Here is a 27,354-nt window from a genome sequence, read left to right as displayed (position 1 = left end):
AAGACAGGTTCCACTGCTGATTACAGTGCATATCACTGAAGCAGAGGGAGGCACCAGTGGTCACTGGTAACTGACAGAGTGACTCATCATGAAGGTAAGAAGCAGGAATCAAGGTTAATAGTCATAAAAGCATAACACATCAGCAACCACCCATTCAGGACCTGTTCTCCACATAAGCAAAGTACAAGGGAGGGCTCTGATGAAAACAGGACTGGAAACCCAGGACTCCAGAGTTCTAAGCAAAAAAGTTTGTGTCTTTAGAGATCAGCAGATGGAAACTAAGATCCTGGTCTACAATGCAGTAGTCAGCCCCACTCTTCCTTGTGGGTGCGAGACCTGGGTGACATACTGAAGATATCTTAAGTGTCTGGAGTGGTACCAACCTCTATGCCTTAGGAAGAGTCTCCATATCAGGTGGGAATACCATTGCACCAGTGCCAATGTTCTCTCTGCTGCTAACATCACCAGTGTTGAGGCGAAGATTATGAAACATCAACTTCATTGGGCTCGTCACTGAGTGCCGAAGGCTGATACTTGTCTTCCAAAACAAGTCCTATTTTCTCAACTTAGTCATGGTAAGAGGACTCGTGGGGGACATAGGAAACACTACAAGGACACCCTGAAAGTCTGTCTTAAGAAGGGAGGCATTGACTCCACAAATTGGGAAGAGCTGGCTGGCAATAAACTGCAATGGTGTTGCATCATACATCAAGACTCAGCCTATTTCGAAGAGAATCGCCTTGCTCAAGAGGCTGAGAAATGGCAGAGGAGGCAGGAAAGGGTACAGCATCCTGGCCAGCAGCTGTGCTTTCTTTATGCAACCGCCTGTCACATATGTGGAAAAACCTGGAAAGCATGACTTGGACTCCTCAAGTCATTTTAAGTCTCACCAATGACTTTTTCCCCCCGACAGACATCATCCTCATATCGAGGGATAGCCGACGATGACTATGCTTTGCAGTACTTGTTGCCTGAGAGGAAGTAAAAAAGGGAAAATGGGCCCAAATGGCAGTGATCTCTTATTGCATATTTATATTGTAGTAGTGCCTTACAGCAATCTATCACATGGATTGTGTGAGAGAAAACGCAAGCCAGAGCTAGCAGAACAGCTGCAGAAAGCAGTTCAAGACTAGCCTAGCCAGCGCCTCTCCTCTCCCTCTCTAGACCCAAAACTATGTAAGGAAACCTCACCTCTGGGGGCATTAGAATCTATATGGAGTTACTCTTCCCCATTGTCATGTGACGTTTGAGAAAGAAGCTGCAAGGAGGAGCTGGTCAAAGATTGAGGGCTTCTCTGCACTTGAAAGTTACTTTGGATTGAATTTTGGGGGGATAAACTGCCTTGCCTCCACACAAGAGATTTTTTCCTCAAATTATCTGTCATTTCATTTCATATTGCAGTAAACGCGGCATTATCTGCCACTTTCCCAACCGGAAAGTTCTAGAAATCGGCATTTCTGATATCTCCCAATACAAATCTTCAGTAGGGCTGCCAGGTGTCCAGTTGCCCCTGCTGCTCCTAGGCAGAGGAACGGCCATGGGGGCTCGGTGTGCTGCCCCCACCCCAAGCGCTGGCTCTGCAGCTCCCACTGGCCCTAGGAGCTGAGGGACACGTCGCTGCTTGTGGGGAGCTGCCCAAGGTGAGCACTGCCCAGAGCTGGCATCCCAAAACCCCTCCTGCGGCCCAACCCCCAGCCCTGAGCCCCCTCCCACACCCAAACTCCCTCCCTCCATTGGTCAGTATAACTCTTAGTTAACCAGAATTTTTGACTAACCAGCACCCCCAATCCCCCCAACATGCCGGATAACAAAGGTTTTACTGTAATTAATCCACTTTAGAAGCAGATTTACTCAAATATGGAATGAGTTACCCCACAATAAGTTGTGTGTGACCGCATCCCCATTTTGAACGAATTGTTTTGCTTCTGGCAGTCCTCCCACTGCTATCCCACACGGCACTGCTGCTCTCCTGGACTGCAGTGTCTGTTCACTTACATGCCCTTGTGCTCTAATTCTCTAGGGTAATCTTCACTGGATGTCTTCTCCCTGATTAAACGCTGGAGTACAGCCAGATGTACCCCATTGTGATTCTAGCTCATGGTGAGTTCACAAACCCAGAGTAAAATCACGATTATAGAAGCCATGCTCCATGTACAGATATGCACTTTCTTGGCCTTTGGGAAGAGGAGCAGGTCCAGTCCCATCTAAGAGCAGTCACCATAATGCCAAGAGGTACGAGAGGATATCCAATCAAAGGCAGGAGAGAGGGCACTCCCAGGTGCAGTACAGTACCGCAACAAATGAAAGACACTCTAGCAGTTATAAAAATGCCAAGCACAATAACAAAACCTTGGGAGATATGCGCCTATTAGGAACTAGACTGGATTCTCGCAAGGGAGGCCACCACTGAATCCTGGTACATTCTGCACAGCAACAAATAAACCCAAGTAGGCCCTGAAAAGCATCGTGAATAGGTGGGGATTGCCATGGATAGCCAGGATCTCTTCAACTTGAAAAACCTCAGAGGCAGGCTCAGCACTGAAGACCAGGGAGAGCCCCAAACCCAGACAGAAAACAAGTTTGACAATGCCTGGGAGGGGACCTCTTCCTTTAAGTACTGTGTGTTTTAAACACCGTGTTTTGGGTACCATCATGGTGCCACTAAGTTGGGCAGATATGAGCTAGGAGCTTCTCTCCACTTGCTTGGCTTTTATCTGCCCACCCTCCCCCGGGGTGCTCAAAATAGAATCCAAGCCAGAGAATTTAAGCTCCAAAGTGTTTATTTCTCTGAAACATTAAATCCCCCAAACATGTGCCCCACTACCACCACCTTCCTGTGCTGCTTAATGCTCCCTCTCACTCCTGGTCAACTGCCTTGTCCCTGCTCAAGATGGCCACACAGTGGGGGGTGGGTTAAAAAGAATCAAACACATTGCATGGCAAGCATGTTTACTGTAGCATCAGATACAGAATAAGAAAAGACAGTAAGAGAAGTACTTGAATTCACAATTTGACAAATGCTGTGAGCTTTTAGCTACCTTTACATTTTATGAGATAAATTGGGCAACAGCCATATTTCAAAATACATAGGATTGTAAGACATTCATGGTTATTTTTAATCACACTCTCAGCACTGTTAATCCCTTGAGTTCAGAACAATTATTCATGGCAGGCCAGGGCAAACCCATGAGAATAGAATTCCAAACCTGAAGAAAAAGCAACATTTTATCATTGCTGGCACAGAGGCTAGAATTGGGACAGTAGCTACTGTGCTATTTCTTTGCCCCTCTGGCACCTGATACATCGCTATCCCCATGGACAGGACCATTATCCGTGGCTGAATGCCTGACAAGTGTTTTGGGGATGAGAAAGAGGACACAAGAGGGCACGTTTAGTGGCCTTGTGGCTGCATCCCGGAGAAGAGAGAAGAATACAAAAGAGTGGAGGGATGGTTTCCTTCAACATGATACCAAGAAGAGAGAGAAGATGCTCTCACAGATTCTGGGGATGATGAACAGGCAGAAATCTCTGCTTGAGAAAATGGTGACACTATGTTCATGGCCATCACCCTAACCTAGCCATGTCCTGCAGCCCCTTGAAAACACTGTATATACTGGAAGTACTTCGTCCTTTCCCCAGCTACAAGGAACTGACCTTTCCTCACTACTGCAGATCCCAAGACAAAGAACAGTGAAATTCCTGCAACTATATTGCTTGCCATGCCACATCCCAAGACATGGAGAACTGTTTCAGCCCCACCTTACACATTTGTGACCTCATCAGCACAATCATGTGTGCACTCAGCACTTGCGTGTCTTGCCACAATTCCATTGGTTTTAAATTTACACTGTATGATGATCAGTGAAATTCTTTATTATTTACAACTCAGTTGAAAGAGTAATAAAATCCTTGCACAAAGCATAATTAAATTCTTACCCAAGGAACAACAAAATCAACCTAACCTTAAAGTAGGAACACAATGCATCCTTGACCTTGTGTCCGTGACCAATGGCAACCTTTAGCAATCTATTTGGCTGTTCAGAAAGTCTCACAACCTTTGCCTCCCACCCATCTATGAAGCTGTCTCCCTTTCTCTCATAGGTGCTTGCTGTGTTGTGCACATTTATCTTATGAGGCAGCTATTCCTCAGCAGCCTCCAGTCATGAGCTACCCCTACCTTCCCTTCAGTCTTCCAAATGTACACACCACTGTCATTCTGCAGCTAGTTAAACAGGTCCTTTTTTCTAACCAAGTGTCAGTAAAAGGCTTCACAGATCAGAGAAGCAGAGGATAAGATGAGTCTCCAGAACGACAATAGAAATCACAACACAATTTATATCCACAGTGGTCCTGAGAGCAAAAGTTCTATTTCTCATTGCAGAAAACAGGTTTGAGTTTCTAAAGATACTAGTACCACTGTCTTTTCCAGACCACCCCACATTAATATTAATGAACCTGCCATGGTGACCAGCCAGGCCTTGCAGCACTATGGAGAAATACCCTTTTCTGTTGATGAACGCTGAGGCCTTGTATAGGGGGCAAAGATATGCACATGGGTCCCACCAATGGTGCCAATACAATTTGGGAACCCCAACAATACAAATCCCTCAATAATCTCCTGTCCATTACCAAGCTTTATGATCAGGAGCAGCGGCACCCTCTTGATAGAAGCATAAACCTCCATGACAAAAACTCTGACAATTGATCTACCAAAACTGGTAGCAATCAGGTGTGTCAACCTCCTAGGCCGTGATTGCCATATGCTTCACCCTGTTGAGGGGAGCTCTTATGTAGGTTTTCTGGCCTTGCAGCTCCACGATGAGCTCTGCACAGCAGCCTGTTTTATAATCCTTCTTATATTGTATTTCCATTACACGTTTTTAATGCTTATTGTCTCACTTCCTCCTGAATATCTCCCCAGGGCTGTTTCATTCCCTCCTCAGGAGCTCAACTGTCATCCTCTGTTGTCCTTTCACAGCTCAGTACAGTTAAAAATTGCTATCAGGAGGTTTGGAAAGCATCCGTGGCCCATTTCTAGATTATGGAAATAGGTTATTTAAAAAAAAAAAAAAAGAAAAAAAGGTCAGCTATTAAGTTTTCACTTATGGGATAAGCCCTCAGTGGAGATGCCAAGGTTCCTTCCCCACTCTGAACTCTAGGGTACAGATGTGGGGACCTGCATGAAAGATCCCCTAAGCGTATTCTTACTAGCTTAGGTTAAAAACTTCCCCAAGGTACAAACTTTTCCTTGTCCTTGAACACCACCAAGCGTTTTAAACAAAGAACAGGGAAAGAGACCACTTGGAGACGTCTTCCCCCAAAATATCCCCCTTCCCTCTACAAGCCCTACGCTCCCTTTCCTGGGTAAGGCTTGATAATAATCCTCACCAATTGGTACAGGTGAACACAGACCCAAACCCTTAGATCTTAAGAACAATGAAAAATCAATCAGGTTCTTAAAAAGAAAAGAAAAGGTAAAAGAATCACCTCTGTAAAATCAGGATGGTAAATACCTTACAGGGTAATCAGATTCAAAACATAGAGAATCCCTCTAGGCAAAACCTTAAGTTACAAAAAGACACAAAAACAGGAATACACATTCCCTCCAGCACAGCTTACTTAAACAAAAGAAAATCAAATGCATTTTCTAGCTAGATTATTTACTAACTTTACAGGAGTTGGAAGGCTTGCATTCCTGATCTGTTCCCGGCAAAAGCATCACACAGACAGCCCAACCCCTTTGTTCTGCCCCCCCCCCTCCAGATTTGAAAGAATCTTGTCCCCTCATTGGCCATTTTGGGTCAGGGTGCCAGCAGGGTTACCTTAGCTTCTTAACCCTTTCACCTGTAAAGGATTTTGCCTCTGGCCAGGAGGGATTTTATAGCACTGTATACAGCAAGGTGGTTCTGGTGGGCTCCTGCCCATGAATGCCAGGGTGTGAAGGCTTCAGGGGAACTGCTGTCCAGTGTCTTGGGTTGGGGGGGAAGGGAGGGGGGGAGAGGACACAGCAGGTTCCTGCCCCCACATTCCATTACATGAAATCCCACAGAAGGCACCAATGCATTCTGTTTAAATTGATTTACAAGTATGAGCAGGCGGGGGAAAGGTTTGCACACATTTCAGTAAATATTATTTCAAGCAGAAGAAAAGTATTTTTATGACATACTTGCCACTCCCAATCGCCACACCACAAGCACAGCAACACTCCTTGCTTGCCATACTCTTTCTTGGCTCAGATAACAATGGTGGGCAGCAGGAGGCTAACACCTAGGACACATGCACTATTCTCTTTATAATCAATCTATTTGTCTAGGTGTTTGTAACATTACCCATCACTGTTGCATCTGCACAGCTACCCAAACATGTCACTTATGTGCATCACTTACAGGTACTGAAAGATAGCCCTCTTATTACCCAATGAGGATCAGTAAAAAAACTACAGACAAAACTGAAGGCTGGTCTACACAGGAAAGTTAGGTGGACCCAGCAACATCGCTCATGGGTATGAAAAATTCATACTCCTGCGAGACATAACCCAACCCAAACTCCAGCACAGACAGCACTAGGTCAACTAAAGAATTCTTCTGTTGAAGAAGAAGAATTCTTCTTCTTCTTCTAGCTACGGTCTCTTGGAAAGCTGGATTTACCACAGCAATGGATTTACCACACAGTGGAAGAAGCCACTGTAGTAAGTGTCTATGCTACAGCAGCACAGCGTTTCTAGAGTAGACATAACCTCAGGCAAGTGTGGCCTGTGGAGTAAACAAGGTCCAGGGAATTCAATAATGAAGCCCAAGGTCACCTCGTTTTTAAAACTTATGTATAACCTCTGATGATCACACATACCAGAATGACATGCTCCATCTCAGTCTGAGAATAAGGCACAACCTACTCTTAACTTATGCAAACTGGATGTATCGCTCAAACTGTCAATACATCCCTCAGCTGGACAAAGTTTGGACATATCTATACCTGTCACAGGCACAGTTAGACAGGAATGATACTAATAATGTTTAGCACTTATACATTAACAGATCTCAAGAACTTTCAAGAAGTGGATGTGTTGCATCCACATAGAGATGGGGAAACTAAAGGATGGACAATGTCACACAGTGAGTCAATGGTAGAGCAAGGAAAAGACCCCAGGTCTCTTAAGCAAAAGTCCAGTTACTGCACGCTATCTCTTATAGTAAGGACATGCTTTAAGAGCCTACCATACTACATCTGATGAAGTGAGCTCATGAAAGCTTATGTTCAAATAAATCTGTTAGTCTCTAAGGTGCCACAAGTACTCCTTTTCTTTTTGCAGATACAGACTAACACGGCTGCTACTCTGAAACCTACCATACTACAGTTATCACTGCTCAGCCATCCCTATTTTCCAGGGACAATCTCTAATGGGAGTACTCTGTCCTGCAAAATGGCTAGTTACTACTGTTCCAGCTGTTAGCACTGGGTGGTCAAGAATGCTGGCCCTCTCCTAGTGAAAAAGGAAAATATTTCAACTGCGTGACTGGCCGGTCATTGAAAATCAAGCTAGTAAGTCTACACTGGAGGTGGGGATTAGCCTACCTCCCTAACATCATCATCAAAACCTGCTGAGTGCTAAAATCAGAAGGAAGAGGGGCTTTTCAGAGGCAGTATACTAACCCCTGGCCTTACTTCACCTCTGTCACTTGCTGACAAGGGACACAGAGGGGGGGGTCTCCTGAAGTGCAGTGCACATGGTTCTGGGTCATTTAAAGTAGAAACAAAGTCCACAAAAAACAGCTATACATTTGTGCCCATATATATGTGTATTTCTATACCAATCCAACGAGATAGTGTTAAGCTTCTGATTAAACCAGACAAAAGTTTATTTAAAATTTTTATCTGTCTTCTGTCAAAGAAATAGCAGTAATGAAGCGCTTAAAAACAAAATCATTGTGGTGTGTACATAGGTTGTCATTCTACTTGAGAAAGAGTACCTAGTAAGCCTGATTCCCTGGGACAAGGCTTGGAGAACAGGAAAAGCCAGAAGTACACAGCAGTGTGTGACAAACACCCATACCCACCAGAACAAAAAAAAACAAAAAACCTAGAGTAAAAAAAAAAAAAAAAAATTCAAGAGTAGTAGGACTAAAAAGAGGGATGAATGGCAGCATAACAAACCAAAAGCCTTTTGGAAAATCACTTCCTCTGTCTACAAGACTGCAACTACACACCCAGAGGCTGTGCCCTCCATTTACTTCCAGTGAGTCCATACAACCTACTTCTATGGGGTACCTGTAGGTGAACATAAGGAGGTGAGGAAAGAAGGAGTCAATACTGGAAAGGTTAGTCAAAAAAGCTGCTGTACATGGTAGAGCACAAAAATGTAAATCAGGATTATTCAGTGTTTGATATTTAGGTGAGGGAAAACACTCGCTTATTCTGCCATTTTGATGCACTAGAAAAGAATTGTTTGTTTTATTTTTCAAACATGGGGGGAAATGTTTATCTGAAGGGTAAATACATGATTAGGAAGGAAATAACAACTTAATACTATTCATCTAGTTCTCACACTGTGCTCAGCATCTCACGCACACATATGAGAAGCCATATATGGGTCACCAACCTGAAAGGTTCATGGTCTAAATAGACACCATGCAGACTATGGATTGGGAAAAACAAAGAAAGATGTAAATAGTATGGTAAAGATTTCACAGATACATATATTCCAAGGCCAGAAAGGATCACTGTGATCATCTGCTCTTCCCGCCAATATAACACCACCCATGGAACTTCCCCAGAATAATTCCTACAGCGTATCTTTTAGAAACACATCCAATAAATTTAAAAATTGTCAGTGATGGGGAACCAACAATGACCAAGTTTCAAAGCATCACATGCAAGATACGTATAGCCTACTACACAGTACTTATTTATTAACCTTCTTGCAGGGCCAAAGGCAGGATCCAACAGAGGAGATCTACAAGTGAGCTTATGGCAGTCATGACATTTGGCTACATATCCAGGCCAGATATACCTTCTGAGTCTGGGGATACCTATTATAAACTGCCAAACATAAAACATTACCAATCACACAGGGCAAAGCATCCAGATAAACCGTAACTAGACACTAAAAGAATTCTGGCTAATGGATTCTGTCAATTGGCAAAGTCAATTTGATGAACTCATAGCATAAGAGCCTCACACCCATTTTGTACCCTGGCAAAGGAGGGGGCATGTTGGGGCTGAGGCCAAGGCCATAGCACACACAGTTCTTGGGTCCGGAGGGCAGCCCAAGAAACCTGGCTATTCAAAATCTAAGCCAGACAAGTCCCCCAAGATCTGTAAATTACACTGGAGACCTCTTCAGTCACAGCCTCTCCCTACTCATCCTGGCTCCGAATTTGTCATCTCATCCATGTTCAGCCTAAACAACTCTTTTTATGACTCTTCTTCCATTATAGATAAAATCACACAGGAACAAATTCTAGCTTTGGATGGGTGCGTGCACACATCTCCTACACACATGAATATGGAAAGTCACAGTGTGGCCTTAAAGCTCTATGGTAGCTAGCTTCCAGACCACCCACCCCACACCAGACATTAGATGTGTCTATAATCAAGAGCCCCATGCAAGGGTAAAGACTAGCACACACAAGTAGATATTATTCTGTTCTGAGGTTTTGTACGTATGTATGAAGAATGTGACTCAAGTTCTTCTTAGATAATTATATCTCTATCTGATATCTACAGGCAATAGAGCAGAGGTTCTCAAACTGGGGGTCGGGACCCCTCAGGGGGTCACAAGGTTATTACATGGGGGGGTGCAAACTGTCAGCCTCCACCCCAAACCCGCTTTGTCTCCAGCATTTTTAATGGTGTTAAATAGATACAAAAGTGTTTTTAATTTAGAAGGGGCATCGCACTCAGAGGCTTGCTATGTGAAAGGGACCACCAGTACAAAAGTTTGAGAACCACTGCAATAGGAGGAATTTGTTGGTTTTGCTCCCTTAATGTGAATGCTGATAATGCAATTAAAGCCATGTAAAATATACTTAGGTACCATGGTGAAGGGTGCCTCAAATAGACCATAGTAATTAATAATGCTGTCAGTTACTGTGCTGTCTCACATTGGAAAAAACATTTCCCTAGATTTATAAAAACACTGACATCATAGATCAAATTTCAGACCTTACAGTAAGACGGACACTTTTATCATACGCAGTATTCAAGTAAGTACCATAAGCTAGTAAATAAGTCACACAAGTCAAATGCTAGATCTCTTAAATAGTTTTGTTTAAGAACTTCAAAACACATTTTAAATAAGTTGCTGCACATGTGTTATGTGCAGCCTGATCCAATGCTTACTTAAGTCAATCTGAGTTTTTCCACTGATTTCAGCGATCAGGCCCATTACGTGCATTGTGTTTGTTTTTTAAAATTGGGAATCTGAGTAAATGGTAAAGATGCACACTCTCCTTCAGGACAACCAGGAAACATCAAACTTGGTGAGTGTATCTGCGACAAGCTGGCAGGCAAGAGAACTCCTGATACTTTAGAAATATCTAAAGAGTCTGACTGTCAAAAATGGTGCAAAATTGAGCTCAAGAGAAAAAAAGTGATGTAAATTACCAATAAAAATCTTCATGTTGGACAGACTCAGTATCATCTTATAATTCAGTACTGTAGTACTTCAAGTAAAACTCCTTCCATTATTAATTACACATGACATCTAAGGGAAAAATTAACAGTAGTCAAGTACTTAAAGGCATAGTTTTCCTAAGAAATAAAACGAACACACTGTATAGTCTGAATTTTTTTAAAAACATATTACAGATGAAAGTAACACCTAAGATTATTAAAATTGAAAGATTAGATAAAAGAAAGATTTTTACTTATGCACTTGACAGTACTTTGCATAGTCAGTTGGCCACGATCCATCGAACACACATGCACTTTACTTCACACACAGGAGCAGTCCCATTTCAGCATCTAAAACCCATTTTCCTGACTGTGCAGTATTTTTAACACTTTTTTTGGCATTGGCTGGATTTCAAATTGACAATGTCTCTTTAATTTTAGATTAGTACAACAGGGAGCATAAGAAGAGTACAGCCTACAGCCAAATTAAAGGAAGTTCAGACCATATGTTCACTTTAACATTTATATTTACTGTACTATAAAGCACATTTGGGTGCGCTGGAGAGGTTTTAGTTGGGGGCTGAAGGTGACAGCTAGTGGCATTTTTTTTTTTTCTTTGCTGGGCCTGTCCTGTAGTAGGTGACTTCTGGGTACTCTTCCGGCTCTGTCAATCTGTTTCTTCACTTTAGAAGGTGGGTACTGTAGTTTTAAGGACGCTTGACAAGGATCCTGTAGATGTCTGTCTCTGTCTGAGGGATTCGAGCAAATGCGATTGTATCTTAGAGGTTGACTATAGACAATGGATCATATGGTGTGTCCTGGATGGAAGCTGGGAGGCATGTAGGTAAGTATAGGGGTCAGTAGGTTTCCGGTACAGAGTGGTGTTTATGTGACCACCGCTTATTAGCACAGTAGTGTCCAGGAAATGGACCGCTTGCGTGGACTGGTCTAGGCTGAGGTTGATGGTGGGATGGAAATTGTTGAAATCATAGTGGAATTCCTCAAGGGCTTCTTTTCCATGGGTCCAGATGATGAAGATGTCATCAATGTAGCACAAGTAGAGTAGGGACGTTAGAACAACGCTTCCTTAGCTCTCGTCCCCTAAGTCAATCATAAAAATGTTGGCATACTGTGGGGCCATGTGGGTACCCATAGCAGTGCCGCTGACTTGAAGGTATATATTGTCCCCAAATGTGAAACAGTTGTGGTTGAAGACAAAGTCGCAAAGGTTAGCCACCAGGTTTGCCGTGACATTATCAGGGATACTGTTTCTGATAGCTTGTAGTCCATCTTTGTGTGGAATGTTGGTGTAGAGGGCTTCCATAATGGCCAGGAGGGTGTTTTCTGGAAGATCACCGATGGATTGTAGTTTCCTCAGGAAGTCAGTGGTGTCTCGAAGATAGCTGGGAGTGCTGGTAGCGTAGGGCCTGAGGAGAGAGTCCACATAGCCAGACAATCCTGCGGTCAGGGTGCCAATGCCTGAGATGATGGGACGTCCAGGATTTCCAGGTTTATGGATCTTGGGTAGCAAACAGACAGACCAGTCCTCGCTTACAGACAGCTCCTCAACCTGACGCAAATACTCTCCAGCAACCACACAAGAAAAACACTAACCCAGGAACCTATCCTTGCAACAAAGCCCGATGCCAACTCTGTCCACATATTTATTCAAGTGACATTATCATAATTTATTAGTCTCTAAGGTGCCACAAGTACTCCTGGTTTTTTTTTTCCAATCTCAAGTTACTCCAAACTGAAGTATCATGAATATTGATCAAAAGTTATAAAATGGCTTGAATCACACTTGGAGCTTTCTGGTTGGCTGCAAGTGATGTCACCATTTTATCAATACTCAGTACAGCCCGGAATGGTTTTCTTTAGAGGGTGAGTAAATTGTGTTTTGTAAGAGCAATAAAGACACGCCAGACAGAGCATTTTACAGGATTACTTCCCTCAGTGGGCATTGCGAGTTCCTCTGCCTTTGGCTTTATGACCTATATCATCACCCTAAATGTGTAATAATTGCCTAGAAAACTACAGCCTATTCTGTTAAAATGCTTAATTAAAATGCACAAAGGTAAAACATGACAAATTATATGGAGTGTCTTGAAGATTTCATCTTTATTTCTTCTTGACAGAATTATTGCAAAACTACATTCTGTGATGTCAGGCAATCAAAAAAGCCAAACAATCTGCTGTAGAACAACAAAATATTGTCAGCAAATCTTCACAATTGATTTCTATAAACCAGCCTGCAAAATTATCCAGCACAAAGGCAATCTGGTCAGAGAACGTTCATGTTCAAAAAGTAATAGTTAAGACAAGCACATTTTAATTTCTTCAGATACACGCTGTACAAGAGGAAAGGCAACTAGTTCTAATGTAGCTTATTGCACATTATCTAAGGAATCACAAAAGCTACTCATAACAAGCACTGAAATCCAAGCTGCAAATGCTGAATAAGCAAACACACGGCCTAATTACTTCTTTGTAGAAATAAAAGCTTAAGTGGAAAGATTAAAGAATAACTTAGAATTTCCATACCATCCAGAACAATTCATTTTATGTAAATCAAGCTATTATTCTCAAGCTATCTGTTCTCAAATTCCAACACAAAACATAGTTTTCTAAAGCAACAGCAAAATTGATAACATTTCAATTTTACATTAACCAACTTCAAGAAAAAACTAAATTGAGAAAGGCCTACAGTACTTAATTAGCAGAGATCCCTTTTTGAGCAGAAAAGTTCAACCTGACAGACCTGAGAGAACCAATCAAAGGAGACTTTTTTCCTGACTTTGAAGGTCTGATTTCATTCTATTTCCACTGTAATAGAATCTACTTATCTCATCAATACTACACCAAATCTTTACACATATTTTGCTTTAACACCTATAATGTATTGTAAGAAATAAAAGGCTGTGCCCATGCAAATAAAAAGAGATTTTTATCAACACTGGGAATGACATTACATTAATTTTAAAATCCTAATATCCTGTGAGCAAGAGAATCATAGAAATGTAGGACTAGAAGGGACCTCAATAGACTTAGTCTAGTCCCCTGCACTGAGGCAGGACTAAGAATTATCTAGCCCATCCCTGACAGGTGTATGTCTAACCTAGTCTTAAAAACCTCCAATGACAGAGATTCTACAACCCCCATAGGTTATTTGTTCCAGTGTTTAACTACTCTTATAGTTAGGAATTTTTTCCTAGTGTCTAACCTAAATCTCCCTTCTACAATTTAAGCCCCTTACTTCTTATCCTGTCCTCAGTGGATAAGAGGAACAATTCACCACCATCCTCTTTATAAAAACCTTTTACGTACTTGAAGTGCAAATATTGAAAGTATCAACTGCACAACCAGGTATCTCTTAAAAAAACCCACTGATGTTGTTTTAATTAATATATTGTACTTTGATACTGTTTCTTTTACATCTCAGACATGCCAGGAAGGAGTTAACTCTGAAAGCATGTACAGAAACTTCCAAGCCCAAGGTAATCGATAGTCCCTTTAAGTTATCTAAAAGAAATTGCTTCCTTTATAAATTTCCACCAGTTTGGTCATGGTAAGCTACAAAAAATTCATACGTTTATTTTCTTGGTGAAACGGAGGAGAAGTTTAAAAAGGCTATCGCACACTGAAAATGGAGTCACTAGCTAATGTGATGTGAAGCAGGACTAATCCGCCCACAGAGAAAACAATCAAGGACAATACAAGGATCAGTAAGGGCTAGATTCTTTTCCTACAAAAACAAGCTAAACAAAGCGATGCAGCGATTAAAAGCTCTGCTTCAAATTTGAAAACAACCTACCACACAGACACGCAAACACACAAGAAATTGAATCATAACGTAAATTCATTATACCTCTCTTATGCAATTCTCTTAGTGGAATGTTGTCTCCTCCACCATCGTATGGTAAATAAGGATCAGAAGATACATCCATGAGCGTAACAAACAAAAAGAGTGTTTGTTAGTTCAGAACAACCGAACCATTTCTTACACAACAGCAGCAGGCTGGGAAGCTGCCATATTTGATCAGGATTTGGACTGTGTGCTGGCTTCTTGCAGCAACTGGGTTCTTCCACAGTCGATGATGTCATCAAAGGGAAATTATTGCAGCCTGGTTGCTAGTGGCTACAATCTAGCAGTGCTTAAAGGCGGAACAGCAGACTTAATCAACGCAGCCTGCTGTGCCTGAAGGTGACTAAGCTTGAAGTAAAACAGAATGAACTGGTTTTAAGAATATAAAATGCACTAGGCCACGTAAGTTAACACTGAAGTTACACTGCAACGCTACAGAAAAGGCAGCCATTTTGCTTTGGTGCTTGCTTTATACAGTAAAATCCAAACAATAGCCCCTAATTACTTAGAATAAAGAAATGCTTACAGTTCATTTAAGTTATAAGAAAGATATACACAGTGACAGAGAAATCCAACTTCACTCCTAGTTCATCAAATGTGTCTTTTGAATACTAGGATTTAAATATAAACACTGATATGAACTGTAATAATGGCACGAATATCTGAATGACAACTCAAAGGCACTTCCAAATTTTAAGACTCAAAAAATGTGAGTTTTTCTCACAAAGACAAATTTACATTTTGAAGTATAAAACACAGGACAAAACAGACACTGTCCTGCAGTTTTTGTACTTGTTTCATCCACATTTCTACTGACATCCCAGGGAAGGTGTTTAAATAATCAGACGTTTACAAAATATTTAAGAGGAGATACAAACCAAGGATCTGGAGCCTAGATCTTCAAAGGTTTTTAGCCACCTAACTCCCTTTGATTTCAGTGGGAGTTAGGTGCCTAAAAACCCTTGAAGATCTGGGCCTAAATCAATAAATTGTAGTTGAAAACAGAAACTGAGGTCCTGCCTTCCACTATTTTATTATTTATTATTGTTGTTATTATTTTGTGGCACCCAAATTTAATTCTTTGGCCAAGTTGTTTCAGTGTAGTTCAGTGTTCAGAAGAACAGTGTAGCTTAGTAGAAAATGGAGAAACAGTTCTGTCCCAAGATCCAATGAATCATCTTTTCAGTCTTCAGAGTAACAGCCGTGTTAGTCTGTATTCGCAAAAAGAAAAGGAGTACTTGTGGCACCTTAGAGACTAACCAATTTATTTGAGCATGAGCTTTCGTGAGCTACAGCTCACTTCATCGGATGCAAGATCTTTTCAGTCTTAATCCACATTTGCCCCTTAGAGCTTGTTTACACAAAAAAGTTGCACCAGTGTAACTTAAATTGTTAAATTTGTGCAAAACATGATGTAGACACCATTATTATGGTTTTATTTAAACAGGTAATGACGTAAGTTAAACTTAAGCGAAAGTCAGTGTCTGCAGGGGCCAGGTCTAAATGACAAAGTTTTCTCAGAATAGCTACAGTGGTCAGAGATGTGAAAAACCTGTACCCCTACCCAACACAACTATGCCAGTAAAACCCTGGACAGCTTTTCCTGAGTGGCTGCTCACAGATTGGTTGCCAAACAGAGTCCTTTTTTTCAATAGCCTTTGAAACCCGTATGCTCATTTTTCTTCTCAATTATGAGTGATTTTTGCATTCCCATTGTTCATAATTGCTCTGTACATTCCCTTCCCTGCCCTCCAACATGATGAAAGTGTTTTTTAAAGAGTGAGATACAATGCATGCCAACCTAACATAACTATGGACAGGCATATTACTTTTTTTTTCTTTTCCCATAAGAGTATATGTGCACAGGATGAAATGCACCACATGTTGCGATAGGCATGTGTAGGACCTATGGATCGTGAAAGTTGTTTTGTGGGAAGTATTTATCATCATAACAGTGGACATAAGTCTGTAGATTTTGCATCTGTTATTGCAGGTAGTGGTGCCACTTTGATCTGTGGGTAGCTTGCTTCTTCTGATGACGAGCTTGGTGAATTGTGTGTGTGTGGGCGGGGGGTGTTTCAAGGTCAGAAGAGTGGGTGCAGGAAAGATTTATTTTAGGATGTGATCCTCATCAATTTTCGATTGTAATTGTTTAATGATACCTAAGGGATATTTTTAGTAAAAATCATAGACAGGTCACAGGCAATAAACAAAAATTCATGGCCCCTGACCTGTCCAGGACTTATAATATTATAATATATATATATATATATAATATAATTATAATATAATAGTATTTACCCCTGACTAAATCTTGCGGGGGGGGGAGGGAGGTGCACCGCTGGGGAGAGACGGGGGAGAGTGACAGGGGGGCGCTGCTGGGAGAGGGCGCCGGGGACAGCCCAAGCAGCGGCTGTTCCGGCCGGCCACCCTGAGACTGCTGCCGGGGGCCACCCGAGCAGCAGCTGGTGTGGCAGTCCCCGGGGCCTCTCCAGCAGCGATTGGTGTGGCTGCCCCACCTGAGCAGCTGGTCCTGGAGTCATCCACACTGGCTGCTTCAGAAGTCACAGAGCCTTAATGATGCCCCATATGGGTTCCAGTGTGGTTGGTAGGTGACAACTGGGGGTGTGTCCTCAGAAAAGGGTTTTTCCCAGATTGAAGCAGGTTCTCTCAGGGTATTCAGGTGGCACATTCCAAGAAGGGTGTTTACATTATTTCTAAGGTATCTATGCAATTTTGGGGTAAATTCAGAATTAGGAATCTGTATTGTTAATTACCTAGCTATTTCAGAAATTTTGAAGTCAGTATGTAATATTAAGAACTGCCTGTGTTACAGTTAACAAGCGAAGAATCGATTTTTAGAATTTCCTTAATTTCATAGGATATACTAAGGCCTTCTTTTTAAGGTAGTAATTTGTGCATCCATACATCTGGCACTTTGATGAAAAATGGCTTAAAAACAACTCACAAGTGGCTAGCAGGCTCAAAGGGTAACTTGTTCCCAAAGAAATTTCATCATTATTACATACTGAGACCTCAGTCCCGGAAACCTGAATAACTTTACAAATCTGAGTAGTCCCATTGTGCTCAAGGGGACTGCTCAATTCTATAACGTTTCTCAGAGTATGTCTACAGTATATTGGCACAACTGCAGCAATGCTGCTGTACTGTAGACACTTGCTACAGTGATGGAAAGAGTGCCCCTTCCCCTCTCTAGAGGCGGTTAGTTAGGTTGGTGGAAGAATTCTTCCGTAGATCTAGCAGCATCTACAGTTGAGGTTAGGTTGACCTAACTACATCTCACAGGACCTGAAATTTTTCACAGTCCTGAGAAATGTAGGTAGGTTAACATAGGTGTTGACCAGGTTTCAGGTGAATAAAACTGCAGGACTGGACCCTTAAATTCCATGTTTTGGAACTCTCACTACATATACCATTTAATCTTATGCATAGGTTACATTTGAAGAATTATTTCTAAAGGCTCAACAGTCATTCTCCTCCCTGTTGTTCTTCAAAAATGAAAAGTTTCTCTTCCTTGTTCTACACAGAATTCCACAAAGAACAGAAGTTTTTCAAAATGACTGCTAGCTCAATTGTTGTCATTAGGACTGAAGTTACATCTGTCCTCATCTGATGGTCATTTCAGGAATGAGAATGGACATGAGTATATTCACTTCCGGACATATTGGGGCAGCCACCATCCTGTGAACAGCTTCACTTCATTGTCATTGACAACAATGAAACACGGTGACCATTTTGAAAGAACTCAAACCTTATGAGTTTCTCTGAAGATTTAATATACTAGTATGACCGAAAGCACCCCTGTATTCACACCCCATACACTATTGTAATAATCTTTGTATAAAATATGCCTTCTGAGGTACCACTTGAAAACTAATAACCCACTGGTCAATAATGTGATGAAATGTGTGTAGCAACATTAGATGAAAAGTTATAAACATAAGCTGAAATTAGGTTTGAAATGTGTTTTTCAGACAAATCCAGGTAAAAGACAAAGGACAAGGTGACACCTCTAGCCAGCTGTCATTAAAGTTGAAAGGCAATCACCTATCCAGTGGCCATTCTTTGGCAAGGAAGTGGGGCAGGAACAAACAGATCTGCATTTTAGCAAACAGGATGGAACCCCTTTCACCACCATACTCTTTGTCTCCGTCCCCACAGCAGGAATGAATTTTATATAGGGGCAAACCTCAGGAAAATGCATTTTCAAAGGATGACTGAACTATAAAAAATGAGGGGCAAACACACTCCAATTTATCTCTCCCTAGCCATCTCTCTCTTTTTCACCCATGAAGACAAAAGAAACTGCCTTTGGGAGCAGATCCTGGCCTGAGAATTTGGTCAGTCATGTTACTGGGAACACACGGTGAGAGATTTCACCTTGATCCAACTCTAGTTTGTTAAGTTTTAGTACTAGGAAGCATTTTATCTTTATTTCTCTTGTAACCATTTCTGATTTTAATGCCTTATACTTGTACTGACTTAAGATCTCTCTCTGTAGTTAAATAAACTTGTTTTATTTTTTAATTAAAGCTAATCCAGTGTTTTCTTTAAACTGAACTGAGCAGGTAACTCCATTTAAAACAGCAAACTGTTGTACACTGACCCCTTACAGGGGCAACAGACCTCCAACAGCTGGACTGTTCAGCAGGGGGCTGGGCAGGGCAGAACACATTTTGGGGGGAAACCCAGAACTGGGAGTAAGGTAGGGTCATTCTGCACGTGGTAACCAAGACAGATGGAAGCCAGAGTGTGAATGGAGTATGCTGACAGACTGCTGGGGTCGGCATTGCTGGATCAAGCCTGTGGCTACACACAGACATTCAGGGTGTGACCTGCGTGCTGGCAGGCTGATTGCAACTGACCCAAGTTGGAAGCTACAACAGCAAAGCACAGTGAGGTACCCAAGGTTGCAGTGCAGGGGTGACAGTCACTCACTGGTCTGGATTGCATCACAGAATGTTATAAACAGCCTCTTTCAGCTATGAAAAATTATAACAAGAAATGACTCAATTCTATATATTTCTTTTCAGAACTGACCTGTTTCACCAGAACTACTCAACAGTGAGGGCAGGAAGGAGAGGAAAACTAGACTGTGTGTAAGGGAACATAGAAGGTGCAGGAGTGAGGAGAAAGCTGGATATGGAAGACAGGAGGAAGCAGAATTTGTGATGTATATGTAGAAGAATGTATAAAGGTGCAAGAGGCAGGATGAACTTGGAAAACAGGAAGTAGGGGGAAATGAGACGGTAGTACAAAGATGTCGCAATTACCCCACAACTAGATGTAAAAAAACCAAGAAATCCAGAGTTAAAGTTAAATTTAAACATATTAAGTTATGGAAACGCATAGTTAAAGAATTCAAAGAACCTATCTCTGTTGTGCAATGATGCCACAGGGGGTTGGGGAAATTTAATGTGTCTTTAAAAATCAGTTTACTCTAATTTAGGAACATAAATACTAAAATGCCTTAAATCACATGTTTTTTGCCTGGTGTCACTACAGGGTAGAGTTAAGGTGTTTTGGTGTCCTAACTATTCATTTATATACCTTAAAAACACTTAGATTTCTTTTAAGTTTAACTATAATTCTAAATTCCCAAATTTACATTGCTTGGTTTTGGAATAACGACAACATCTCTAATATTTTTTTATATGTACTGTCAATCTTAACACTTTTTTTTTCTGGGAATAGTATAGCAGAAGCTGGTAGTGACTAACACTTCCCATGCTAAAAAGATTCTTGCCACCTTTTCTCTGAGATGCTCTCACACCTCCATAAGTTGCAGCAAGCCTCTGATATTTGGCAGGGGGACAGCTCTCAAGTACAGAAGTGCAGTTTCTTTGCCCAATTAAACTTATTTAGATTTTGCTGAAGATATAAATGACTAAAAATCATCATTCCCTTCCCTTGTTTGCAAGCCTTAGGAATGTTTTGGCTCATGCCTAAACAACAGCTTAACACAAGGGTGGGCAAACTACAGCCTGCAGGCCAGATCTGGCCCCTCAGGGCTTTGGATCAGGCCCGCGGGATTGCCCCCCGTGGTGCCACAGACCCCGCGCTGCTCTCAGAAGTGGCTGACACCACGTCCTGGGGAGGGGTAGAGGGCTCTGTGCGTTGCCCTTGCCTCCAGACACTGCCCCGCGCAGCTCCCATTGGCTGGGAACGGGGAACCGCGGCCAATGGGAGTTTCAGGGGAGGTACCTGTGCCCTGCCTGCCCACCCGGGCCCCATGCCATGCTGCTCCGGGAAGCGGCCAGAACCACATCCCTGCGCGGAGCCCTGTGCGCCCACGACCCCAGGGGCCGAGCAGGGATGTGGTTCTGGCCTCTTCCCAGAGTAGCACGGCGTGGGGCCAGGGTGGGCGGGCGGGCAGGCAGGCAGGGAGCCTGCCCTGGCCCAGGTGCGTGCCACTGCCACTCCGGAGCTGCTTTAGGTAAGCGGTGCCGGGCCAGAGCCCGAACCCTTCCGGCACCCCGCCCCACAACTCCCTGCCTAAGCCCCCTCCCGCAGTCTGCACCCCTCTTGCATCCCTGCCCTGAACCCCCTCCTGCACTCCGCATCCCTCCTGTGCCCCAACCCCCTTCCCTGAGCCCCCTCATACACCCCGCACCCCTCCTCTGCCCCCATCCCTTGTCCTGAGCCCGTTCCTGCACGCTGCACCACACCTCACACTCACTCCCGCACCCCAAGCCCCCCTCCCGGCCCTACATACAATTTTCCCACCTAGATGTGGCCCTTGGCCCCAAAAGTTTGCTCACCCCTGGCTTAACATTCACATTTCTAGGCTGACCACCCACTGGAACCAAAGCAGCAAGCACCAGCACCCCCTTCCCCCACCCCGCCCTACTGGGAACATCTGGGAGATGCTGGAGCAGTCTCCCCCACCTGTAATGCCCAGTTCCCCACCTCTTCTTTCCCACCCCATGTTTCATTATCAGTCCCCATCCCATCCAGACTCCTTATCTCAATGTACTCCCCCTCCTTTTATGCTTCCAGCTCTTGACTCCTCAGCATTCCAGTCAGACAGCTTCCTACGCTACACTGGGCCCAGAAGAGGGGTCACTGAAAGCACAGGAAAAACAGATTCCTGGCTCTCCATTCCAGTGCCTGGACCCAGAACCAGGTTTACCATGGCGCCAGTGGCACCATGGCACTGGGCCCAGAGTCAGATGGGGCCCCGGCAAGCTCGATCCCACGGCTGGCTGAGCCGGCCATGAAAGTTGTCCCCACCCCTGCTCTACCCCAGTCCCGCCCCCACTCCACCCTTTCCCCTGAGCAACGGGGGGACTGCAGCAGGGGTCGGGCACACCCTGCACTCACCGGGCAGCGGGAAGTGGAGTGACCTGGCCGCAGCCTGCTCTGCACTGCTGGTGAGTGCTGGGGGCAGTTCTCCCCAGCCACCCAGTCCTAAGGCTGGGAGCTAGGGGAGCAGAGCGGAGTAGGCTGGGGCTGGGTCTCTCCACTTCCCGCTGCCCCATGAGTGCGGGGTCAGGCTCCACTGGCTTGTGCTGGGGGATGGTTACCTCCTACCCCCAAAGCCTGGGGAGGAGATGGAGCGGTGGGGAAGGGGCATTGGATGGGGAAGAGAAGGGGATAGAGGAACCAGGGGCAGAGGGAAAGACACAGTGGGGAAGGAAGGGGGTGGGATGGGGAGGAGATGGAGCGGTGGGGAAGGGGCATGGGATGGGGAAGAGAAGGGGATAGGGAAAGCGGGGGCCCAGCATGCGGATCCCCTTGGCAGCAGCTGGGGCTCCCCTGTTAAGCAGGCCCAACAAACCCTCACCCTGACAAGCCCCACCTCCTCTGCAGCTGTACCACGTCGATGAGCTGCCCCCAGACACCCTCCTCACTGAGCCTCAACCACCTATACCTGGACCCCTACCCAAATGAACCCCACCTCCCCTGTACCCATACCCCCACACCCCGCGATGAGCTCCAACCACTTTCACTTGGTCCCCCTTGCAGACTCCCATTGCCCCCGCACCTGGAACCTCCCTGTGCATCCAGACTGCCCCACACAGAACCCCCTCCCCCATCTGGTTTCCCCCACACTAAGTCCCTCTACACTTGGATCCTGCTGCCAGGCTGAGCCTCCTTGCCCACATCTGGTGTGCCTGGCGCAAAAGGGAAGGACCCCAGGGTGTTTATGTGGCAGTCATATTCCTTGTGCTGTGCAAGGGTCAGGTTCAGCCTCACTGCCAAGTCCCTGTCCCAGGGAGCAGGAGAGGCTGCAGGGTATTCTCCCACCTCCATGCAGCCAGTGGCCTGTGCTCCCCACTGCCATGGTGGAGTTTCCACATTTATTTACTGTAAAAAAACAAAACAAAACCAAAACACCCGCAGAATTTTAAAATATTATGCACAGAATTTGATGCAGAATTCCCTCAGGAATATGGGGCGCTGTACAGATGGGACTGTGAAGGGGGTGCTGGACAGTAGGGGACCTGTGGGTGGGGGAGCTGGGCAGGGGGTATGGTGTGCAGGGTGCTGTGCGGTTGTGGTGGGAGGTCAGTGGGAGGGGTCTCTGGGTAGGGGGTGCTGGACATAGCGGGTCCAGGACCATTGGGCATGGGGATCTGTGTGGAAGGTCTCTGGGCGAGGGGGCAATGGGCTTAAGGGCAGGGCACTGGGCAGGGGGGCAGTGTGAAAGGGGCACGCTGGCACCGCAGGGCTGGGCTGGCCAGTGTGCGTCTAGCAGTTGTGGGTTTGTAAACAGTGCCCTTGTGCTGGGCTGAGTGGGGCCACTCCCGCTGTGCCTCATTGCTCCCAACTGGCCCCTTGCTCTGCGGACCGCTGTCCATCACATGCCCTGTTTCCCCAATGGGGGCCCACAAATAGGGTTGGCACTGGGCCCACAAAAAGTTAATCCAGCCCTGCCCGGACCTAAGACAGCCTGGAGCTGTCAGGAGCTGCAGTTGAAGAGAAAGGCCTGTTTAACCTCCTGCAGCCACAGACTAGAGCATCATCAGGGGAGACAATCTTCAGAAACTTTAAATGGTTAACTAACAAGCCTCTACTGAGTATATGCCAACTGTGATTTTTCAAGGGCTTCTACCTAACCCAATTTGGGTGGATTTTCACAGGAAAGGAAAAGGCACATCCCTGACATAAAAGCAGCCCCTTGCCAAACTTTAAGTCCCTGCTGCAAAGCCGAAGTGTTAGAGCTTCTCAAAGAGATGGTCACCAGAATTTTTAACATGGGCAAAACAATGTATGTTTCTGTAACCTCCTTGTCAGAAATGGCTGAACCATTCTAACTGAAATAATAATAATAAAAATCCTGAACCAGACACCTGGCATGGAAATTTTCAACACAAATGGTTAAAAGTTTGGCAAAGTTATAAGCAACTGAGAAGCAGGGCCGGCTCTAGGTTTTTTGCCACCCCAAGCAAAAAATTTGCTGCCCCAAGATCAGGTGGGGTTGGGCCTCGCAGGTGGTGCTGGAAGTGAAGGGAGTGATGTCACCTTCCCCCAGCGCCTGCAGGGGCTTTACTCCTCCCCACTCCGCCCGGCCGCGCAGAGAAGCCCCGATATAAGGGGTGGCATAAGGCAGTGCAGCAGCCAGTGCACAGAGGAGGTTGCGCAGCCCCGGCTCCCTGGCAAGACTCGCCCTCTTCTCCCCAGGTAGCGGCTGGGCCCTGGCAGCTCAGCATCCCAGGCCTGGGGCTTCCCCTTCCCACTGCGGTCGGGGGTGCAGCGCCCTCGCCTCATCTAAGTGGAGCAGCTCCGAGAGCACAACTGCCCCGAAAAAAAAGGATGGTCGGAACACTGCCCCTGGAAATGTGCCGCCCCAAGCACGTGCTTGCTTTGCCGGTGCCTAGAGCCGGTCCTGCTGAGAACAGGATCTTATAGTGGGAAGCATCAGGCAAGATTAATAATAGGTGGTTCTACCATCCCTGCCGCAATAAACACAGTAGCACTAAAAACACAACTGAAAGTGGCAAATCTGTGTTTGATATGAAAGTATGTCACACTGCCAAAAGTTGTGTTCTGATATTTATTATACAAACTATAGAAGCTAATGCAAAATTTTGGCTTTTTTTTTTTTTGTCAGTTGGAGTCATAGTAAAATTTTTGTTACTTTGTTTGTATTTCTTATGTTGATTTAGTCCCCATCAACTAATCACATGACTATTGTGCACGATCACTGTGGCATAACCAAGAACTTTGTTTTAGATCCAGCCTGACCAGGGTGCCCTGACCCAGGAACCACTCAATAGGCAGCTTCCCCTCTGCCCCATCAGTTCCTATTTGTTTATAGCCTGAATAGTAGTGACAATGTAAGACTCCTCAGGAACGCTCTCTCTCTTGCTCCCACGGATGAGTTGTGGAAGAAAAATGAAGTCAGATCCTAACTAACAAGGGAGTGGGACAGAAGAGCATGTTGGAGTTTCACACACAATTAATATTTAGACCCCAATAGTTTCTTCTTCCCTGTATTTCCCTGGTCTATGGGGAAGAGGTATGTTTCTCTACTGCCTGTTAGAACCCTGAATGTAGGGGGAGAGAAAGAAGAGACAAACTAACAAGGGAGAAGCAAAGTGGAACAGAAGAGAAAGCCAAGGAAAGGAGGACCATTAGGCTTCTGGGAGGCCTACTTTTACAGCTTGGCCCAGACCTTATAACTAAGGCTTTATCTCTGTCACGGAGGTCACAGATTCTGTGACTTTCTGTGATCTCCGTTACTTTTCCAGAGGCTGGTGAGGCTGCCCAAGCAGATCAGGTAGCCTCTGGGACAGCTGCACCAGCCGCTGCTGGGGCAGTCTCAGGCCACCGCAGCTCCCTGACCCCAGCAGCAGTAGTTTGGATGTGGGAGGAGGCTCAAGGCTGGAGCAGAAGGTTGGGATGCAGGGCGGTGATTACCTCGGGGAGGGAGCTACCCAGAAGTGGCCGGCATGTCCCTGCAGCTCCTAGGCATTAAGATAAAGTAGATGTGCTGTTAATACTCTTGTCTCTACATACAATATACTGAGCTTGGGAGTCTCACTGGGCCATTTAGGGTATGTCTACACTGCAATTAAAAAAACAATGGCTGGCCCTGTCAGCTGACTTGCACTTACAGGGCTCGGGCTGAGGGGTTATAAAATGATAATGCAGATGTCTGGGATTGGGCTGAAGGCTGGGACCCTTCTCCCACTTGTGGGGTCCATCCCTGAGCCCAGACATCTAAACTGCAATTATATAGACTTGACCTCTAGTCAGCTGACAAGGACCAGTCATGGCTATTTTATTGCAGTGTAGATACACCCTTAGTATCTTTTTGGCTGCAACCTCCTATTCCCTGGACTTCCTACCTTTCACTTCTTCCTGCTCTAGGTCTATCCAAAATTCTGCTGCCAATATAATCTTCCTCTTTTGCTGTTCCGATTATATCCCAATTCTGCTCTGGTTTCTACACACTTTCTGCATCAAGTGCAAGCTCCTAATCCTCACTTCAAAAAACTATACACAAATCTTCTTTCCTCCTATATCTTGCCTTAATCATCAACTATACGTCTTCCCATTTCTGCCCAGGCTTCTGTCAAATTATCCCAATTGTCTCCTTTGCCTATATCTAACTTTGTGCATTCTTTCAACGCCACTTCTTGCATCTAAAACAGCTTCCCTAATAATGCATTTGTTCACCAAATGTCTTCAGTCAGCTTTTGGGCATCAAGGTTTAGATTTTTGGCCAGAGAACTCTGGGAAGGAATGGGTATAAATCATCACCCATTTTGTTTTATATTGCATTTCACTCGCTTGTGACTTTAAAATATAAGCTCTTTTTCTTATCCTCTTCCTAGTATTTGCATTAGCAATGCACTGGGATTACAAGGTTTTTTGCACACCTTTTATGCTGATAGCTCTGGGAGCCTGATGAGCATATGTCAAAGAAGTAGTTTACTGTGTGGTTGTAGATAATGTATAGTGCACTAGTAACTATTCTGGAGCATATTTTGTTAAAAAAAAGTCTTAGCAATACAAGATCTCGACTGCAGAAATTTATTGTGTATTTACTGAGAAGTTGGGGAAAGAGTGGCCTTTTGTCCATGTGAATTATAGGATATACTGGTCAGTGATGTGTGATTAACAACTTTTTGCTGGAAAATCAATACTCAGAGGCTTCTCTGTAGCATTCTGTGCTGCCACCTTGGAGGGAAATCATGTTCTCTCAATTACTGGGATTATTTATTCTCCAACTCAGTAGTAAAATCAACTTTTAGAATGCTGTCACATCACCTATGGGATGATGGGGGCATCAAAATGAGCACTCTAATCTGAATGTCTATCAGGCAGTTATGCTTACAATCCTTCACTATATAGCTGAGAGAGACAACATGGCCGCCACATTAGAAAACTGGACCAGTTTCCTACTGTCTTCAATCTGTTTGCAGGGTCAAGTGGTGGGACAAGATTCACACTATCAAAATCCTTTTTCATTGCCTGATGTCTGGCATTCAAAGCATACGTCTGAAAGCTCAGCTGCATTGGTCTGGGAATCTTGTTGAAATGGCCAACTCAAGAATACTCAAGGCCATATTTTATAGTCCGCTACAGCAAGGTGTTACAATGTATCAATGTGGGGGGAGAAATTAAGGATGTTATGGACCCCTGCTAAGAAGTCACAGGTACAGCTGTCCCTAAATTAGGATCTATCACCTAACTGATCTCAGTACAAATAAGGATAAGGGACAAGAAAAGGTAACTAAAAAGGTGCTTTAACATAAGGTAAATATATAGACAAATATGTCAGTAGCTTGCATGGGTATGAAGCCCAGAACCCTCTCCTTCTACAAATGAGAGACAAAGGGACTTATACTTTACAGATCAAAGTTCATCTAACCTTCTGCCTCGGCCTCAAGATGTTGGATCCG

General features: G+C 44.3%; 1 protein-coding gene across 4 annotated transcripts in view; it reads right to left on the bottom strand.

Moving 5' to 3' along the window:
• CLCN3 (chloride voltage-gated channel 3) overlaps positions 1-27,354 on the bottom strand; it is a 131,617-nt gene that overhangs the window by 42,243 nt on the left and 62,020 nt on the right. For 2 of the 4 annotated variants that reach the window (XM_084625392.1, XM_084625394.1), the window contains exon 1: positions 14,480-14,697. The exons of the other annotated variants lie outside the window; for them this stretch is intronic. In XM_084625392.1, the coding sequence (XP_084481518.1) occupies positions 14,480-14,558 (79 nt within the window). In that variant the 5' untranslated portion in view covers positions 14,559-14,697. Of the gene's footprint in view, positions 1-14,479; positions 14,698-27,354 lie in introns of those variants that run through there. 4 annotated transcript variants of the gene reach the window in all.

Source organism: Lepidochelys olivacea (assembly GCF_965140295.1).
Source record: "Lepidochelys olivacea isolate rLepOli2 genome assembly, chromosome: 4".
In the NCBI taxonomy this organism is placed as follows: Eukaryota; Metazoa; Chordata; order Testudines; family Cheloniidae; genus Lepidochelys; species Lepidochelys olivacea.
This window is presented reverse-complemented; position numbering and strand designations above follow the sequence as displayed.